This window comes from Solanum dulcamara, chromosome 8 (genome assembly GCF_947179165.1).
Source record: "Solanum dulcamara chromosome 8, daSolDulc1.2, whole genome shotgun sequence".
In the NCBI taxonomy this organism is placed as follows: Eukaryota; Viridiplantae; Streptophyta; class Magnoliopsida; order Solanales; family Solanaceae; genus Solanum; species Solanum dulcamara.
The window spans coordinates 70,527,751-70,546,126 of NC_077244.1; the positions used below are offsets into that span (position 1 = coordinate 70,527,751).

At 29.8% G+C, this 18,376-nt stretch overlaps 3 protein-coding genes across 3 annotated transcripts; 1 reads left to right on the forward strand and 2 right to left on the reverse strand.

The window, feature by feature from the left end:
• Window positions 1-1,207: 1,207 nt before the first annotated feature.
• LOC129900336 (NAC domain-containing protein 87) lies at window positions 1,208-2,646 on the reverse strand. The gene is made up of 3 exons (XM_055975298.1): window positions 2,365-2,646; window positions 2,004-2,272; window positions 1,208-1,906 (listed from the first exon to the last, which is right to left on the reverse strand). Exons 1-3 carry the CDS (start codon window positions 2,540-2,542, stop codon window positions 1,367-1,369), a joined length of 987 nt encoding a protein of 328 aa, XP_055831273.1. The 5' UTR covers window positions 2,543-2,646; the 3' UTR covers window positions 1,208-1,366.
• Window positions 2,647-9,866: 7,220 nt separating this feature from the next.
• On the reverse strand, window positions 9,867-10,837 carry LOC129901488 (non-specific lipid transfer protein GPI-anchored 14-like). Its single transcript, XM_055976684.1, has 2 exons — window positions 10,499-10,837; window positions 9,867-10,199 (listed from the first exon to the last, which is right to left on the reverse strand). The coding sequence occupies exons 1-2, from the start codon at window positions 10,812-10,814 to the stop codon at window positions 9,973-9,975; spliced, it is 543 nt and encodes a 180-aa protein (XP_055832659.1). The 5' UTR covers window positions 10,815-10,837; the 3' UTR covers window positions 9,867-9,972.
• Window positions 10,838-14,517: 3,680 nt separating this feature from the next.
• On the forward strand, window positions 14,518-17,141 carry LOC129900138 (uncharacterized). Its single transcript, XM_055975085.1, has 5 exons — window positions 14,518-14,541; window positions 15,373-15,475; window positions 15,629-15,848; window positions 15,960-16,026; window positions 16,402-17,141. Exons 1-5 carry the CDS (start codon window positions 14,518-14,520, stop codon window positions 16,699-16,701), a joined length of 714 nt encoding a protein of 237 aa, XP_055831060.1. The 3' UTR covers window positions 16,702-17,141.
• The last annotated feature ends 1,235 nt before the right edge of the window (window positions 17,142-18,376 follow it).

Here is an 18,376-nt window from a genome sequence, read left to right on the forward strand (position 1 = left end):
AATATTTATTATAAATGTATTATAAGTGATAAGTAAATATTTTCTTAATTTAATTGGAAAAATTACGCGAATAAACAAATATATACTAGTTAATTAGTTAACATAGTTATAGTTTAGCTAATTTACATTTCGCCACTAACATTTAACGTTAATTACGGTTCGAGTTTGTATAATTCAAAATTTTATAATATAATTTGTATAACTTTTGTATAATGTAACTTTGTATAATATAATTTGTATAACTGTATAAAGTTCAGATATTTGTATTTGTATAAATTTATTATTTCGAGTTTATACAAAAATAACTCAATTACCGCGAATGATACTAACCCACGAATTATACAAATAAGGCATCTTAAACTATAACTACAGCCCGTAAATACGTAAACTTTAGCTAAAAAGCCTAATTAAATTTATTATAGTAGTTATTTGCGAAATTTAACATATCTTAAGTTCCCAAAAGAGTATTAGCGGAAATCAGGCCAGCTTTGAGCCTTTGATAGGGCCTCTATGACTCAAAACTAAGGAACTAGAGAAATCATTATACATTTGAACGGTTTCTCCATGTTATATCAACTTAGAAGAAGATTTGTATTCCAATTAGTTGCTACGGGATATAAAAAGTTTAGTCACGACTTTACTAACCAAACACTCATTTCAATTATACGTTTGCGACTATTGGTCAACCATAAATATGTTTAAATGTGTTAAGTCGAGTACCCATAAAAAATACTTATAATCTTTAGCAGACAAATGGTAGTCAATATTAGTTCTTATGCATGTTTATGTTAAACTCCCTCCGTTTCATTTTGGTTGTCATGATTTTCTTTTTGAGAGTCAAACTATATGAACTTTGACTAACATTTTAAGATATATTTTTTTATCATATTGTTATGAAAAAAATGTAAGTTATAGTACTTTTCGTATAGTTTTTGAATATCTAATTTTTTACTTTATAATATTGAGTTAATTAAAGTAATATAATTTAACTTTGAAAATTAGTCAAATTGACTTTCGAAAAACGCAACATGACAACTAAAATGGGACGGAGGGAGTATATACTAGTTCATAATTGTAATCATGATTAACACTTAGTTTATCAATTATATATAAAAGTCATAAAGGATTTTAGCAAAAGTAGCTAATCTTTTTGGGTATCTGTCCAAGTTAAATAATCAACATATATGTTTAAAAGAACAAAAGCATGTGACCGAAGTTAGTTATTATTTCATACAAATGCAAATGTGGAGCTAACTTGAATAAATGATACGTACAATAGACTAGGGATTTTCCCAGGTCAATCGATCATTATATAAGAAATGTAACATTTTTGTATGACAGAAGATTGTTGTGTGTAATCTGAAACTTACTCCCAAATATTAGAGTTCAATTTGTATGATTGCTCCGCCTGAGGCTGAAGAGGATCAAACACCATAGAGGAAGAAGGCGCCTCCAGTGGATTAACATCAATTCCAAAATGAGACTGAATATTAAAGGGGTAATTAGAATTAGCAATTGTGGTAGGTTGATCATCTCTTGACTGATGATTATAATAATTGCCCCCAAGTTGCAATGCCCTAAAAAGCACATTGTTATTGATTGAGCTTAGCAAGCTAGAAGACCAATGAGCTGCTGGCAATAATGGAAGAGTACTAGTGCTTGCCAAGTTCATGATGTTCTCATGACTATTGGTGTAATTTTGTAAAGAAATATTGGCAAATGTGTCGCTGTCAATTGATGGAGTGGCTAGGTTGAAATTTGGTAGGTCAATATCCCCAAACTCATTTGTACTTAATGTATTATAAGTGTCACAAAGAGACTCATCGGATTGTTGGGATGAAGTTGTTGGCTGTGATTTCTTTGCGGTTGAGTTCTTATGAAACACCCTACAAACTACCCATTCCTCCTGCAAAGAAGAAAAAACATACTATATTAATGCCTCAACAATCTTTACATTACTTAAATCCTTGGTATTTAATTTCCTAAAAATGAATATTAATTACCTTAGAGGCTTTGAAACCAAACTTGGTTTCTAGCCTATATTCATGCATAACCCAATTAGTTTTTTGACCCTTAGGAGCTCTCCCTCTGTAGAAAACAAGTGTTTTCTTCATCCCGACAAGCTGGACTCCACCGCGAAAAATCTCCTTATCCTTCCCTGTTGTTTTCCAATAGCCAGCTTCTGTAGCTCTGTTACTGCGAAGCCCCGTTGGGTACTTGCGATCTTTTACGCTAAAGAAGTACCATTCCTTTTCTCCCATTGACGCTTTCGCTGCAACACAATATTATTATTCATTATCTTCATATATATATATATATATATATAGAATACCATATAATAAAATTAGGCATATATAGGGTTACCAGGGAGGTCCCAAGGCTCAGACTTGTTAAGATCAACATCAGCAATGGCTCTAGCTGTAAAGCTGGAATCAGAAACTTTGTTAGTCAGATAATATGTTATAAGTTCTTCATCACTTGGATGGAACCTAAACCCTGGAGGCAGATTTTTTTCATCCATTATATATATTGGTCTAATCATTTTTGTGGAGGGCCAGCCTATATATATATAAAGGTGCGGTATTTTCTATGCACATATCAAAACTTCAGAAAGAAGCAGCCATTCTTAATTTTTGTCTTCATTTTCACAGCTACCATATTGACATTGATAGATGCATCTATCCACATTTTAGATTTTCTTATGTCACTATTTTTATTATTATTATAATGCCACTATGACATGACTTACTATGTTATTTGACATTTATATGTATGTACTTTTTATGTCATTATTTTCAGCATTCTACTCAACTACACATATATAATTTATGAATTTAGGTTCTAAGCAATTATGCATGAACAAATTTACATACAGACCCTCTTTTGGTGTGTGGAAAATGATCTTAATAAGATGAAAATTGAAGTGAACTCCATGCTACTGGTGAATTGGTTATATAATAAGAAAAAAAATTAGGATATATACTAGTTATTAAATGTGTATAGATTAAATTGCATAGTTTTAAAAATATTTAATTGAATTATGATTTACGATTTGTCTCCATTTGGAACAAACCTGTACTTCTCAAAAGAGTAGAATAAGGTTTAAAACTACTTTATGCTCTCTAACATATTGTGTGTAATATATACTATAAATAATTAAATTAAAATAAATAAATTATTAGAGATATTCTTTAATAACCAGTAGTATGTCCAACTACCTTCACCCATTTCTACCCACCCTATGAATTAGTCTAAATCCTCAAACTGGTCCGGTCCAATCAGAAATTAAACTCCCTAATTATATATCTTCAATACTCTATTAATTATTACTCCCTCCTTGCACTCACTTTTACTTTATTACTTTAGACTTTATACATTTTTAAAGAAATAATAATTGACATAAGTATTTTATCATAATAATCATATTAATTCATTGATTTTTTAGTATTAAGTTTTGAAAAATATTTTGAAAAATAAGTAATTCACGTTAAGGGTAAAACATGAAAAAAAAATCTTGTTCTTGATATGTTAAAAGTGATAAGTAAGGTGAAGATCTCTTTTTGAAATAGTGGATAAGTAAAAATGAATGAAGAGAGTAAATAAATAAATACGATATAAGTTTTGGACGTTTTATACACTTATTGTATAAGTATGTATTCATGGTATTAATATTTAGTTTAAATTTTAACCTAATATAGCCTGCTATTTTACAACTATTAAATAAAAGGCAGAATCCATTGATGACCCCCTAAAGTTGACATTACCTTTTACTTAGACACTTTAACTAAGCTTTGTTCATTTTAGACACTTTATATCGGATCCTGCTGTGTCATTTTGACACTTTTTGCTTATATGGCATAGTGAGAGTAATAAACTCGTTGACCGTGCGTGAAAGACCTATTTAATCCATTTTTAAATTTTTTTCCCTTCTTCTTCCCCATTTTCAACCACCATTTTTGCTAACTTAAATTCCTTCAATGGTAAATGAAGTAGGAACAGCAAAATGATGGAAATTAATGAAAAATATCTTAGAATTTTAGAAATAGATCCATTTCAAAATTTAAATATTCATGAAATTCTTTCTTGAAAGAATCATCTACCTACAGGAGGAGAAAATATTTTTGATGAATTCTAAAGCTGCATATTAGGCTAAAAGAAAACAAGAAACTGATATTGAATATATTGTAAACAAAAGAAAACATTATGTGTGCGCGCAGATATTTATGCCAAAAGGATAGGATATTTGGAGAAGACAATTAGAAAGGCGGGGATGGGGTGCCGGGGTGTGGGTAGGGATATTTGGATTTTGGAGAAGACAAGGAGGGGGGCCGAGGGGTGCATTTTTTTATAGGTTTAAATCTTTCTTTTTTTTTTTCAAAAAATATCATGTGTTATTTATTCATTGGTTACTTTTTATTTTTACTCAAAATTCATTATTTAAGAATTATTTTTGACACAAATAACAAATATCATTTAATTCGTCAATTTACACCTTATTCATGAGTGTAACACACACACCATAAATTTTGACTGATTGTAAAAAAAGTGTCAAAATGACGCAGCAAAATCCGACCTGAAGTGTCTAAAATGAACAAAGTTTAGTTGAGTTGTCTAAATGAAAGTTAATGTCAACTTTAAAGGTCCACCAATGGATTCGGCCCAAATAAAATTACGAATGATGGATCATCTTTTGAATGATCACAATACTAATTACACTGTTAATGCATATATTTAAAGTCATCTCTAAATAAATGAAAAACCCTTTAATTAGCCCAGGACGTCTTATATGTGCTTTGGAGGATATATATGGTGAACGTAACAATATATATATAATAGGAGCAGTAATAGCTCTTCCTATAATATATTAATATATATAATCATTAGTTAACGAACTAAGAGTGGATAATATAAATCTATTGAGATAGTTAAGAATTGAGATAAATGCCAGCCTTCATGTCTTTTCCTATAGTTTTTAGGCAAGAAAATGTCACTTTGGGTTTAACCAGGTATGAATTTATTGATTTGGACAAATGATTACTTGCCTAATTAGTGGTTAAATTGATCACCAACCACAAGACTCCACATCTAGCTAGCTCCTTTATTCCGAGTCTTTCATGGTTTTGAACTCGGTGTTTGGTATCCAAAATTGAAAATCGATTGAATTCGAATTTATAAATTGCAGGGCTTTTTTGAGGAACGCATTTTCAATAAGATTTTTTTTTCATTCTTATGGACTAGAACCCAAAATTAAGGATATAGAAATCTCAACCATCCTATCAGTGGCGTAGTCACAAGTAACAAAAAGTGACCAATTAAACACCCTTCGTCGAAAAGTTATAATATGTATATCTAAAATAATAGAAAGTATATAAATCAAAATTTATTTTTCATGCATATATATATATTAAATCTTAAACATTTTAAACAAAATTTCTAAATTAGCCTCTGCGTCCAACCACAATGCATAGATTAAAATTTACACTGTTGGAGCTGCCATTTTTTCAATCCTAACACAGAAGTTTTTGTACTTGACTCTAGAATTAAAGGCACCCGCAATCCTGTAATGCTACCACACGTGCTCATCAAAAGCACACAGAATTAAAAATTCTTTAAAACCAAATTAAAACCTCCTTTGGGGATTTATACTCCCTCCATTTTTATTTACTTGTCAAAAAAATTTTAATTTAATTTCTCTTTTTACTTGTCAATTTGGACAAATCAAGAAATGATAATTTTTTCTTTCTATTATACCCTCAGTTTATTAACATTGAGTTAATGTCTTTGAAAAATGTAATGAGTAAATATGTTTAAAACTCTATCAATTAAAAGGATAAAATGGTAAACTCACTATACCAATCATTGTTTTCTTAATAGGTATGTCAAAATTAAAATTTGAGAAATAAAAAGAAACGGAGGGAGTATGTATTACTATCAACTGATATCTCTTACCTACTAGTAATTAATTAAATATCATACTCCAGTATTAGTAGTTATGACCCTTTATGCAGGTGCCTAATTATTAACATTATATTATAATTTATATCCATCTAAATTGATAAATTTCCCTTTTGCCCAAAAAATGGGCTCTGTGCGTGTGTGTCTGCCTTTGGATGGACTTGTAAATGATTTGCCAATACTCAATAGTGACTTCATGGTCCGATTTTTCTTCAAACTATTATACCCATTATTATTATTATATATATATAGCCAATTTGATTATTTTAATTTGTTCTGTCTGATTTTATTTTGGCATAGAATTTAAAAAATTAAAGAAGAATATTGAATTTTATGGTCTTGAATATAACTAAAGATATGTAAAAATTTTAATTTTATGATTTTAAATATGTTAGTTGAAGAATTAGAATTAAAAAGAATTACGTTTAAACAAAATAAAAAATAAATAAGACAAACTGATTGAGAAAGGGGGACCGCGAATACTGCTTAATATACAGAATCCATGGAATTACGTGGGTAGCTAGAAAGCTTATATCACAAAATCCATATATAGCTTCACCCACCCCTACCCACTCCTCTCCCCAAACCAAGGGGTCAAATGTGTCGGCAGTAATACAAGCAGTAAGCCTTTTTTTGTGTGTGTGTTTGAATTTCGAGTAATTCAGATTCGCATTGTGTAGAGCTCATTCTAGGGATGAGTTTTCTATCAAAGACTTTTTTATACGAGAACCCAAAATTCAGAGCTTGATTAAGAGAGAAACAACTCTATTCATTACACCATATTTCTTAATGTTTAAATATTAATTAATCTATAACCCTCTTAGATGCAATGTAGTATCTAGAATAAATTATAATTAGAGATACATGTATCTATTCCCTCAGATACATGTAAGTAGAACAATATTTTTCTGGCAAGAAATATTATTTAGAAAACTATTGTTTCAACATAATTAGCACCTATAATATAATAATGTGAATTAGAAACGAGGCTATTCGGGACAAGGTAGGAATGGCCTCGGTGGAAGACAAGATGCGAAAAATGCGACTGAGATGTTTTGGGCATGTGAAGAGGAGAGACACAGATGCCCCATTGCGGAGGTGTGAGAAGTTGGCCATGGATGGTTTCAGAAGAGGTAGGGTTAGGCCGAAGAAATATTGGGGAGAGGTGATTAGACAGGACATGGCGCAGCTACAACTTACCGAGAACATGACCTTAGATAGGAGGGTGTGGAGGACTCACATTAGGGTAGAAGGCTAGTACATAGTCTCGGTATTCTCCCTTATTAGTAGGCGCATTAGCGCACTATAATTTCTTGTGCTCTGATTTCTGTTATTATCTATTACTTTCTGTACTTTGATTACTCTATTTTATCTGTGTCGCTCTCATTATTTGCTTTCCCATATCGCTTTGAACTTCTTAGCCTTATCTAACCTCTTTTTATGCTTTTATTGAGCCGATGGTCTTTCGGAAACAACCGTCCTACTTTGGTAGGAGTAAGGTCTGCTACATTTTACCCTTTTCAGACACCACATTGTGAAATTTCACTGGGTTGTTGTTGTTGTGTTGTTTCCTCAATTTGAATTCTGTTGATTTAGTTGTATTAAACAGTTTTGTCAACATATTTATTTATTTTTAAGAGAAAATGACAAATTAGCAAATATATATTAGTTTATTAATATACATAGCTATAGTTTAAGTTAATTCTCACTCGCAATAAAACCTTTTCCATTAATTAATATACATAGTTATAGTTATCTAGAATTTGTATAATTAAGCTCCCAATTGTATAAATTCAGAATTTTCTAATTGAATAAATCTAGATTTTGTATATGCTTACCCTATCATGTATATAATTATATTATTGATACATTTGATTTGTATAAGTTTCAAAAAAAATCTAAAATATGTAAATACAAAATTTGTATATACTTACCCTGTTTGTATATTGCCAGCAACTTATACAAACGAATTTGTATATTCACAACGAATTATACAAACGGGTATACGAATTATACAAATAACTATTATAGTTATAATTACAGAATGTAATTACCTAAACTGTAGCTATTTTGGCTATTAAAATTTTTATAATAGTTATTTGAAAAATTTTCAGTTTTTTTTAAAAGGGGGAAAGGTCCAAGACCTCAAAAGGCTAGTTGGTCTTATTTCACAATTGATATAGTAAGCCCAATACAACTTAAGACAACCCATGTCTTTAAATTTTGGGTCAAATATAGGAGTGACAAAATCAAATTCAATTCAACCTAATCCGTTTAAGTTTGGGTTGGTTATTGACCCGCTTATTTATTAGCTCAATCCATTTCAACCAAACTCATTTCAAGCTATTAAAAATTGGGTTGATATGTAACTCAAATTGGCTAATGAGAAATCTTGTTAAAATATTTTTAAAAATCTTTTTTTTTTCAATTTGATATGTTATATATAGCCATAATAAAGAAATTTTTTTTTTATTAAGTACTAAAGTAGTTTAAAAGAACAAATAAAATAATTAAGCATAGTAAAAATTGGGTTGAATTGAGTTTTGACCCGTTACATAACTCATTACCTAACCCATTTTGAACCAAACTAATTTGAATTGAGTTGGATTAGGTCTTGACCCAATTATTGTTTCAACCCATTATGATCCGCCCAAACTTGACTAACCCGCTCAATTGCCATCCCTAGTCACATGCGATCCCAAATCTTGTTAAATGACTTGAAGATTTTCCCATATCTTTCTTAGTCATAAATAAGAGATTCATACATTTATGAGCTGAATTAATCGATTTAATTTAAAGTCTAAACGATATGAACAAAAAAATTTTCAAGAAATAACCACTCCTTTGCAAAACTGACTTAAATTATAAGTTAATTTGTGAGTTGAATTAGTGTAATCATTTTAAGGGCTAAATGAACAAAACCACTTTCAAAACTATCATTTTTCACAAACAATTAGTTATACCTCTTTTAGCCAAAAAATGTTCAAATCCATTGGTAATCACATTTGCAGATTTCCTTGGGGAATCATCAGAACCCTTATTCTTTCTATGGTTTTCAAAATAAGGATAATTTGATACCTTTCAAATATGGTTTCCTAATTCCGCAATAAAATTACATAACAGCTCCATAATTTACACAAATAGCCAAGTAATGGAACATTTTTAACTAAAGTTTGAAAATAGATCGTAACAATTATTCGTGGATATATTCTACACATTCAAAAGATCTTTCCAAAGTAGTAATTGATTTGTAAAACATTGTTTTGCGCATGACCAACTTCAAAGTTAATTTTGGTAAACATAGTTTGAGAATTCTTTTCTTTAAAGAATTCTGATTTGATTCGTGATTTCCTTACTTGCCAAGACCTTCGAATTAATTGATTTTCTTTTTTTTATGAAATTACTAATATGGAGATAGAGATGTTGTTTTGGAAAGATCCCCGATTTAAGTAATACACATCAAAGCAATTAAAAGAAAGGCATAATACATAAATATGTTTTTTAACTTGATTTCAACTGACATCCATGTCCTCTAATTTTGGATGTGCTCTGAACAAGTAGACACACATGTCTTATGTGACACAACACACGTAAGCCGCCACATAGGACACAAAATTTCCATGTAGGACGAATGTGTCTATTTATTCAAGTTTTGGATAATTAAAGTGTTTGTTTGTGCACTAGTAAAATTAGAGGTAATAGTTACCAACTGAAGCAAATTAAGGATATTATGCCTAAAAGAAAATACAAAATAAAAAGAACATAACAAATAGAGTAATAGAGAAAGCAAAACACAACATTGGATAAAAATTAGCATTCAGAGAAGAAGAGCAATAACAAAATTTATTAACTTTCATTGGATAAAAATCAAGCAGTAGCCCAAGAAATAGCTGATATTTTATTATTTTTATTTGGGACCTAAGAGGGAAACAAGTTAAAACAACAAACCAAACTAACAATAGAAGTAGTGATGATCCCTAGTTAAGTTGCCACAAATAATTAGCCTTTAGTCAAATTCTAAATGAAGATCAGTGCAATTGCTGTGAGTGCCATAGTTAGTATGATGTTGGTGCTCTGCTTTGCAACCCCACTGGTGCTTGTAGGAGTAGTACTCTTGGTATCAGAAGTAGTACTCTTTGTGTCTGAACTAGTAGAAGCAGGGGATGATGAGCTTGTGCTAGAAGCTGAATCAGCTATTTTAAAAATCTTTGCATCTGGTGAATCTGCTGGGATCTTCAGTAATGCTGCAATTAAAACACAAATTACATATTTCAGTTTGCTTTAAAACAGAAAACTGAAGCTTCCAAAGGTGCTTATTTTCTTTAAAAAGTATATATTATTTAGGACTCATGACTTATAAGCGTTAGTCATAAGTTATAAGTTTATCCAAATAAACTCTTGTAGAAACATTTTTCAAAAGCTTGGCCAACAATATTAATTGTTTCTCAAATGTATTTTAAAATTTAACGACTAAACACAAACTGCTTCTTACTAAAAGAATGCAATGCATGCTTTTGTTGGAAAAAGAAAGAAGATTAATTACATGGGCAATCAGAGACTTTGGCATCAATTTTGCAAGCAGAGGGCATTTGAAGAGCCAAAGTAGTGTTGATAGGTAGGCCTAAGGATGGATCAGTGCTCTCTTTAATGAGAACACAAAGGCATTTAGGCTTAGCAGCTTTTAATTTCTGAGTGTCCTCACAGCATTCAGGTGTAGGCATTTTTGCTGTGCCACTCACAAATGGTATGCATGCTGCCAAATCCCCAAGTTGATCTGCACAATCTTTTACATCATCTTCCATACTACCCATTCCTAATGTCACCAACACTAACATGCACAACACTAATAACTTGTTCATCTTCACTAATATTTTCTACTCTTTTGCTAATTAATTTTGTGTTTTCTAAAAGGTGTAGTGAATTGTTTTGCTTATAGCCCAGTGGTTTATATAGTGTTATTCTAAGATTAAAGGTATTTATTTATTTATTTCTTGCTTGCTTCCCATTGATAGCAAAATTTATGAGGCTTGGAGAAATGTAATTCCGCTTTCCAAGAAAAGACATATTTGAACTTAAATGTCATGGGATTTGGATTCCCAAGAATTCACCATTTAATCCTCAGGGTTAATTGGTCTCTCTGCAAGTTCATGTTCAAGTGTTGGATAATCAAATGCTCTTTAATGTCCCTGCATTCCGCACTCCCATGATAATAAGAAAGGAAAATTTTGCAAATAACCAATATAATAATAGTTTGCATATTTATGGGTTGTAGTTATAGTTTAAGTTTATTTGTTTATAATTTAAAAGTTTATATAATTCGGAGATAATTGAGCTATTTTTGTATAAACTCGAAATAACAAATTTATAGAAACACAAACATCTAAACTTTAAACAATTATACAAATTATATTATATAAAATTACATTAAACAGAAGTTATACAAATTATATTATACAAATTTTGAATTATACAAACATATGAATTATACAAACTCGAACTGTAATTAACGCTAAATATTAGTGGCGAATTGTAAATTAATTAAAATATTGCTATATTAACTAATTAACTAATATATGTTTCGCCCAATTTTCTCTAATAGTGGAGAACCAAGGTAAAGTAGATAAGAGTGGTTCCTAGGCTGATCATAGATAATCTGTGGAGTATTATTTTTACTTACTCAGTATATTAAAATTGATGTTCATGTTTATTTATTTTAGTTTTAGAAATTACTATTCAAAAACGACTATAGTTAATAATAAGAATAAATTAGGAAATATATGATCAATTTTGTTTTGATTTTCCAAACGAAATAAGTAAACATGAACATCTATTTTTAGTATAGTGAATAAGTAAAAGTGGACAAAAGGAGTACTTTCCAAAATAAGTGTCGCCACTTTAAGAATTCACGATAAAAAATTGTGTAATTATTTCTAATTATATTCTTATAATATCAAAGAATTATTTCTTCTTAATAGTGTTTAATTTTTTTAGAAAAACATGTAGCTCCTCTGTTTACTTTTTCTTGTCCAATATTTCACAAATACTTATATGATTTTTTATTTTCAAAGTTTGAAGAATTTACATTTGAATTCACCCTAAAAAATTAAGTTGGTTCCACAAACTGAGAAGCTGAAAGCTATTTAACTATAAGAAGTGAAGTTTCAATTCTTAAAATTTGAAAATCATAATGCGCTATTGCACGTGCTAAAAAATGTGTAGAATGAAGTCAAATAAAATAAAGTTGAGGGAAAAATAACTTAGGAAGGTTGAACCATTAAACTACGGTAGATGGCTAAGCGCGTCTCATTAACCTTTTTTTATTCCTGTCGGAACCCGAATTTCGATGAAGAATTGTAAAAATATAAAGAAATTAAATAGCGTAGAAATCAAGAAGTGTCAATATTATATATATATATATATATTTATCTAGCTATACAGGTTAATTTTCTAACGAAAGGACACCCTTCAAATATAGTGGCTTCGCCCCTGGCTATGAAAGAAGCAAGTATGCTTTTTTATATATATATAAATATATGGTCATGAAATTGCAATTATTTTTATTTTTTAGGTTTCTATCTTGTACTAATATTAATATCCGATTAAATATAAATTTACATTAAAAAACTCATATTAGAGCCGTAAAGCACTAAAATTGGAGCCGAATAAATTATAATTGTTAATTAACTCTATATTTGATAATGTTTCACTGATACGGAGCTTTTTGTTCTAATTTGCGGTGACGTATATCATCTTAGCTAATGATAGATGAAATATAAAAGTGGTGTCATAAATTTAGTTTAATAAGGAAAACACACATCAAATTTAAGTTTCAAATAATTTAGTTTCTTGAACTAATTAAAGTTGAAAAAGTGCATAAAGTATATTTTTTATCAAATATTTTTAAAACGTCTTAAAACGACTACAGGTCATATAAACTGGAACAAAAGAAATAATTATAATGCGGACTAATTTCTGCTTAGCAAAAAAGGGACCCAATTTTCCTATTCATGTAGTGTATATATCCACCGTTTAAATTTATGTGATATTTTTTTTGTTTTTAAGGAGTCAATTTATTTAATTTTTAAAGATAAATAAAATTATATGTACTCAATATTTTAAAATTAAAATATTAAAAATTTATATAAAAAATGTTATACGTTACAATTCTTTCATGTTAATATAATGATGAAATACATTTTAAACTAATGGTCAAAGATTACATAATTTAAATCTCAATAAATAAAAAGTATTATATTAATTGTGACAGAAAGAAATATTAATTATCACCCTAATGAATAATGTTGACACTTTGCATTAGCCAATATTTCCTGTTATATCGTCTGTTGAATCTTCGTAAATTTGAACACTAGCTTTGACTATACTAGATTACTAGAACTTTTGACTGAAAATAATTGTCTTCTTCTGTGTTTTTCTAATCACCTTTCAATTATGTTGTTTCATTTGTTAATTAGTAGTAATATTTTCATATCTTATTCTTGTCGCATCTGTATAATCAGATAAATATGATTGACAATCTTTTACCATATCTTATTTTTGTTGCATCTATATAATCTGTTTTATCAAATTTCTCAAATTAACTTATTTTAAAAAATAATTTTAATGAAAAGCAATTGGTATCTGACCAATAAATTCAATGAATATTTTTGAGCATTAATTAATAATTTTAAATGTACTTTTCTCAATTATTTTTTTTATAAAAAGTGCTTTTAGAAAAAATCTATATTTTCTAGTTTCTGAAAAATAATTTTTGCTTACTCCCAGTAAACAATTATTTTATCTTCAAAAATTCAGTCAAACATCTTCTTTTTTTTTTTTTAAAATACTTTTAGAAGCCGTTTGTATTGACTTATAAGCTTTTTTTGAGTGTTTGATTGATCAACTTAAAATCATTTTGTGCTTAAAATAAGCCTCAATAAATAATTGAGTTTATTTGGATGAACTTATTTTAAACAGTTTATAAGTTGAAAACAGCTTATAAGTCAAAAAAAAAGTTGGTCTGCACCTATTTTATTTTTTAAACTTATAAATAATTTTAAACTTATAAGCTACTTAAAAATAAATCAATCCAAACAGGCTATTAGACTTTCATCAAAAGCTTGGCCAAGGCTATTAGTTGTTTCATTATTTATTTATACTTAAAGTAAATATACTATTCTCAACATTTGATAATAAAAAAGAAACCTCTATGTATGAGGGAGAGCTAGGCTTTAAATTTTGAATTTTATATCAAATACATAACATATACAATTTTTATATTATTAAACGACTATAATATTACAAGTACTTTGGTGACTCTCTAATGAAAAAAATAGAGTAAGAATTAAAATGATTCGTATGAAATGATATATCTTTAGATTTAGGTACGCGCCTATGGAATCGTTTCAAATTATTTTCAAAATGAAAATTTAAGTGAGAATTTCAGATTAATAAACTTTAATATGTAAAGGGTACCGAATAAAACATCCAAAAATTAAAATAAAGTTTGTGTACAGCACACGTGTTATGCATACTGATATACCTACATGGAGTGAGTGTGAGTAAATGCACCAACAACTTGTTTGGATGGTATGTATTGGTCATTATTTTAAATATAATATTTTTTTTATAATATCATTAAATTTATCATTACACAATGATATGAAAAATTTATTTTATGTAGCAGTTGGGTTGGTCTAATCGCTTGTTACTTATTTTTTTTCTTCTCCTTTTATTTTTGTTTGTAATGACTCAATCCTATAGTTTACTATTTCGGTTTTAGATTTGTCGTTTAAATTATTATTGAGTAATATTACATAATGACAAAAAATAATATAATTTATTTAAATATTATATTTATCGAAATAATATAGTAATAGCCATAATATTAATATAATATATTATAAAATGATCCGTAACAATCATTCATACAAAGTGTAAAAAATATAATTCATAAATATGTCTTTTAATTTGGTTTTAGTTGATAATTATGTCCTCCAATTTTGAGTATACACAAATATACAGTTAAACTTTTACAAAATTGAATAAATAGACACACATATCATAAATGATATTTCACAGGAGATTTATGTATCAATACATAAATATCAACCAAAAAATATAAAATAATCCCTCCGTTCTTTTTTTGTTATTAGAATTTTCTTTTTTAAGTCAAATGATATGAATCTTGACTAATATTTTAAGATGTATTTTATATTATATTAATATAAAAAAAATATAATTTATATTATTTTTCATATAATTTTTAATTATCTAAATTTTTATGTTAAAATATCAAATTAATATAATTTAATTAATTTTAAAAATTAATTAAATTAATTCCCGAAAACCATAACATCAAAACAAAAAGAAAAGAAGTAAGAGAGTAATTAGTTTCTCTCTCTTCTCTCCTATGAATAGTCTGCCCCAATCCCAAATCTCTTCTCTCTTTTCTCTCCGCCTCACTCTCCCCACAAATCTCTCTCTCTCGCCTCCCACAGGCATCCATTTGTTAACCCACCAGGTACCCCCACCCCTATCCTTCTTCCTCCTCTGTCCATCTCTTTTTCTTCTATGTTTATATATAGTAATTTCAATTTTATCTATATTTGTATATAAATTTGTGGATATGGAGGTAGAGATCTTAAAGTTTTGTAAACATTTTCTTGATTTTCAGGCTTTGGATCTGTTGTGAACGTTTTAAAAAAGAAGATAAATATGTATGCTTATCAACAGAAGGCCTTGGTGGGTTGTGTTGGAGTTGGAGAAACAGGGAGAGCAGACATTTCTGTGTCTAACGGCGTCGTTTGTCCCAAGCCCCGTAAGCTTGGGTTCTTCAATTCTTCCTCTGTTAACGTTGAAGAACCCATCAGACCTTATCCATTGCTGCAAATTAGGTATGCCCTTTTCTTCTCAACATTCAATTTATCTCATTTTTTTGTTGCTTTTTCTTCTCTCTATTCTCTTGTTTCTTATTTGGTGTTTTTTTTTTCCTTTTGGGTTTTTAGAAATCAAGAAATGGAGGCTTGTGAGTTGAAAGCCGGAGCTGAGCTGCTGGATATCATCCTCACCAAGGTGACTTTTTTTTATCATTAAAAAGAAAAATCTAACCTTTTTCCTCCTTTTGGAAGTGGGATTTAAGTAGATCTGCTTAATTTTAACTCATTTGGCTGAAAAAGAGGTATCATGTAGGTGGTCACTGAATCCCTCTTTGTTGTTGCACCTTTTCTTTTGTGGGAATTTCTAGTTAGTAAACAGTGTTGCACAGACTCTTCACTTTTGATGGGACACGTTTGGAGAATCCCACCCACACCGGTTGACATTTTCGAAGAGAACGAGCAAGATAGATTAAAAAAAAAAACTTAGTTGATTTGTTTCTGGATGATCTAGTTTGTTAACAACTTATTCACTTACTGGTAGCTGACAAGTTCTGATTTTTTCTGTTAACAGGGGAATTATGAAGTTGATAGAGCCAATTTTGAGGTGGATTCATCTCCACCGTTCTTTTATGGATCTCCGCCCACTAGGGCTGGGAATCCCCTGATCCAAGATGCCCAATTTGGCAACCACAATTTTGTTCCCATACTGTCAATCCCAGAAAGAGTAGCGGTACCCTCACCACCGCCACCCTCCTCCACCATCATGAGCGGAGGAGGCTGTGTTCGAGTGAAGTTTGGGAACAAGCCAGCTCCTGTGAGGATTGAAGGCTTCAATTGTCGCGGCAACTGCAGCATCTCAGCTGTAGCTTAGGTAAATCCATTGACACAGAGATGTTGAAAAACCAACATCATAAAAGAATAGATAAAAAGAAGAGATTTTTGGGGAAAGAGGCAAGAAAACCTACACCAAATTCGTTTAGCATTGTATATATAGAGTGACAGAAAGAAGGTTTATTCCAATTTGCTGATGAGTTTTGTTCTCTAATCATTCAAATCCAGTAATGTGTATATTGTGAGACAAGGTGATGAATGAGTGTTTTATGTCCAAAAGAATAAAACTGTAATAGTAGCCCCAAAGAAAGAGATAAGATAAAAGTTTGCTATCTTTTCTTTGGGAGTGACTAGGTTTCCTTTATAGCATTTAGAACAAGATATGAGTTGAGAGTAGTACTTATTGTAGCATGAAGACTCAAAGAGGGAGTTCTTCCTTCATTGTAATATTAATCTGAAGGAAAAAGGTGTTCTTACAAATTCATTTGTCCTGTATTCTACTAAGTACTAATTTTCTATTCTTGGCCTGCTACTGCTTTGTCAATGAAAGCTGCAGTACCGATGGGGCGAAGCACGTATTAAGGAGTATTTTCAACTTTGATAATGAATCATGTGATTATTCAATGTTCAGTAGCATGATTATCGCCACTACTATGTGATTATGTTCACAGATTTTTGGTGTTAAAAATAGTTAGGAAGGGAATATTTTGTGATGGGGAAACGTTGGAAACTACGTGGATTGATTTGTTTTCTTATAATATATGGTTATTTGATCTAGTTGGTTGAGTTGTCCAATTGATCCTCCTTGAGATTTAACGAAGAAAATTAGAGGCGTGAGGTGCTATGTTTAGCAATTTGTCACGTGCATTTAAAGAAAAAGTTTGATTGCTGACTAGGTTGGCTCTGCTGATTGTTGCCCACCTCTTTGCTATACAACACAATAAAACATGCCAAGTTATCTCTTTTTTATTTCTTCAGCGGCTCCTCTACTTCCCAAGTAGAGTTTCACTCTTGACTAGAAATGCATCTTATAGTAGTCCTGTGTTTGGTCAATTTGCGATTATTTCTCAATACATAGAATATATGAGAAAAAATGACCCTTTTTTGTTGCTTGTGTTGAGGTTTCAACCTGATCTTTTATGTTTTTTTAATCAATTTTATTGACTGTAGGAATGGCAAGGGGTGGGGCGAGTTGAGCTCAACTAACAAATTTTGTAAACTACCCCTCCCCATATAGACCTGCCCCTCATAAATTTTTATGTTTTTTTCTTTTTTAATTGAGTTTAATATGAAAAATAAAATTCATAATTTTTTTTTCATTTTTCGCTAATTAACATTTCAATTACTAATTAATTGTTTTTAGTTAACATTTCAATAATTGTTTCTTAATCTCTAATTAGCATTTGTGTAGTTTAAATTTTTTTAATAAGAAGTTAAAACTAAAGTCAAAGTTCAATATAAAAAGTTTATATCTTTGATTTTTACTAATTACAAAGATTTAATTTTCTTCGGGTTTTTATTTGATACTTTAAATCCGTATAAATCTGCAACAATCCGCAACCTGCCTTGCCCCACATTAATTTTGATAACAATTATTTCAATCCACATCGCATAACTCTAAACCCGCCCCACCCCATCCAATTGCCGTCCCTAATTGACCAGAAAACGACACCTCTGCCTGTTAATCTGTTTGGTATGTGTTTGGTGCTTTGTGG

Coding starts and splice junctions, on each gene's coding strand:
- LOC129900336 (XM_055975298.1), bottom strand. CDS start 2,542: ATGATTAGACCAATATATATAATGGATGAAAAAAATCTGCCTCCAGGG. Junction 2,273..2,364: donor TGAGCCTTGGGACCTCCCTG/GTAACCCTATAT, acceptor ATTGTGTTGCAG/CGAAAGCGTCAATGGGAGAA. Junction 1,907..2,003: donor TTGGTTTCAAAGCCTCTAAG/GTAATTAATATT, acceptor TCTTCTTTGCAG/GAGGAATGGGTAGTTTGTAG.
- LOC129901488 (XM_055976684.1), bottom strand. CDS start 10,814: ATGAACAAGTTATTAGTGTTGTGCATGTTAGTGTTGGTGACATTAGGA. Junction 10,200..10,498: donor CAAAGTCTCTGATTGCCCAT/GTAATTAATCTT, acceptor TTTTAATTGCAG/CATTACTGAAGATCCCAGCA.
- LOC129900138 (XM_055975085.1), top strand. CDS start 14,518: ATGCACCAACAACTTGTTTGGATG. Junction 15,476..15,628: donor TCCATTTGTTAACCCACCAG/GTACCCCCACCC, acceptor CTTGATTTTCAG/GCTTTGGATCTGTTGTGAAC. Junction 16,027..16,401: donor TGGATATCATCCTCACCAAG/GTGACTTTTTTT, acceptor TTCTGTTAACAG/GGGAATTATGAAGTTGATAG.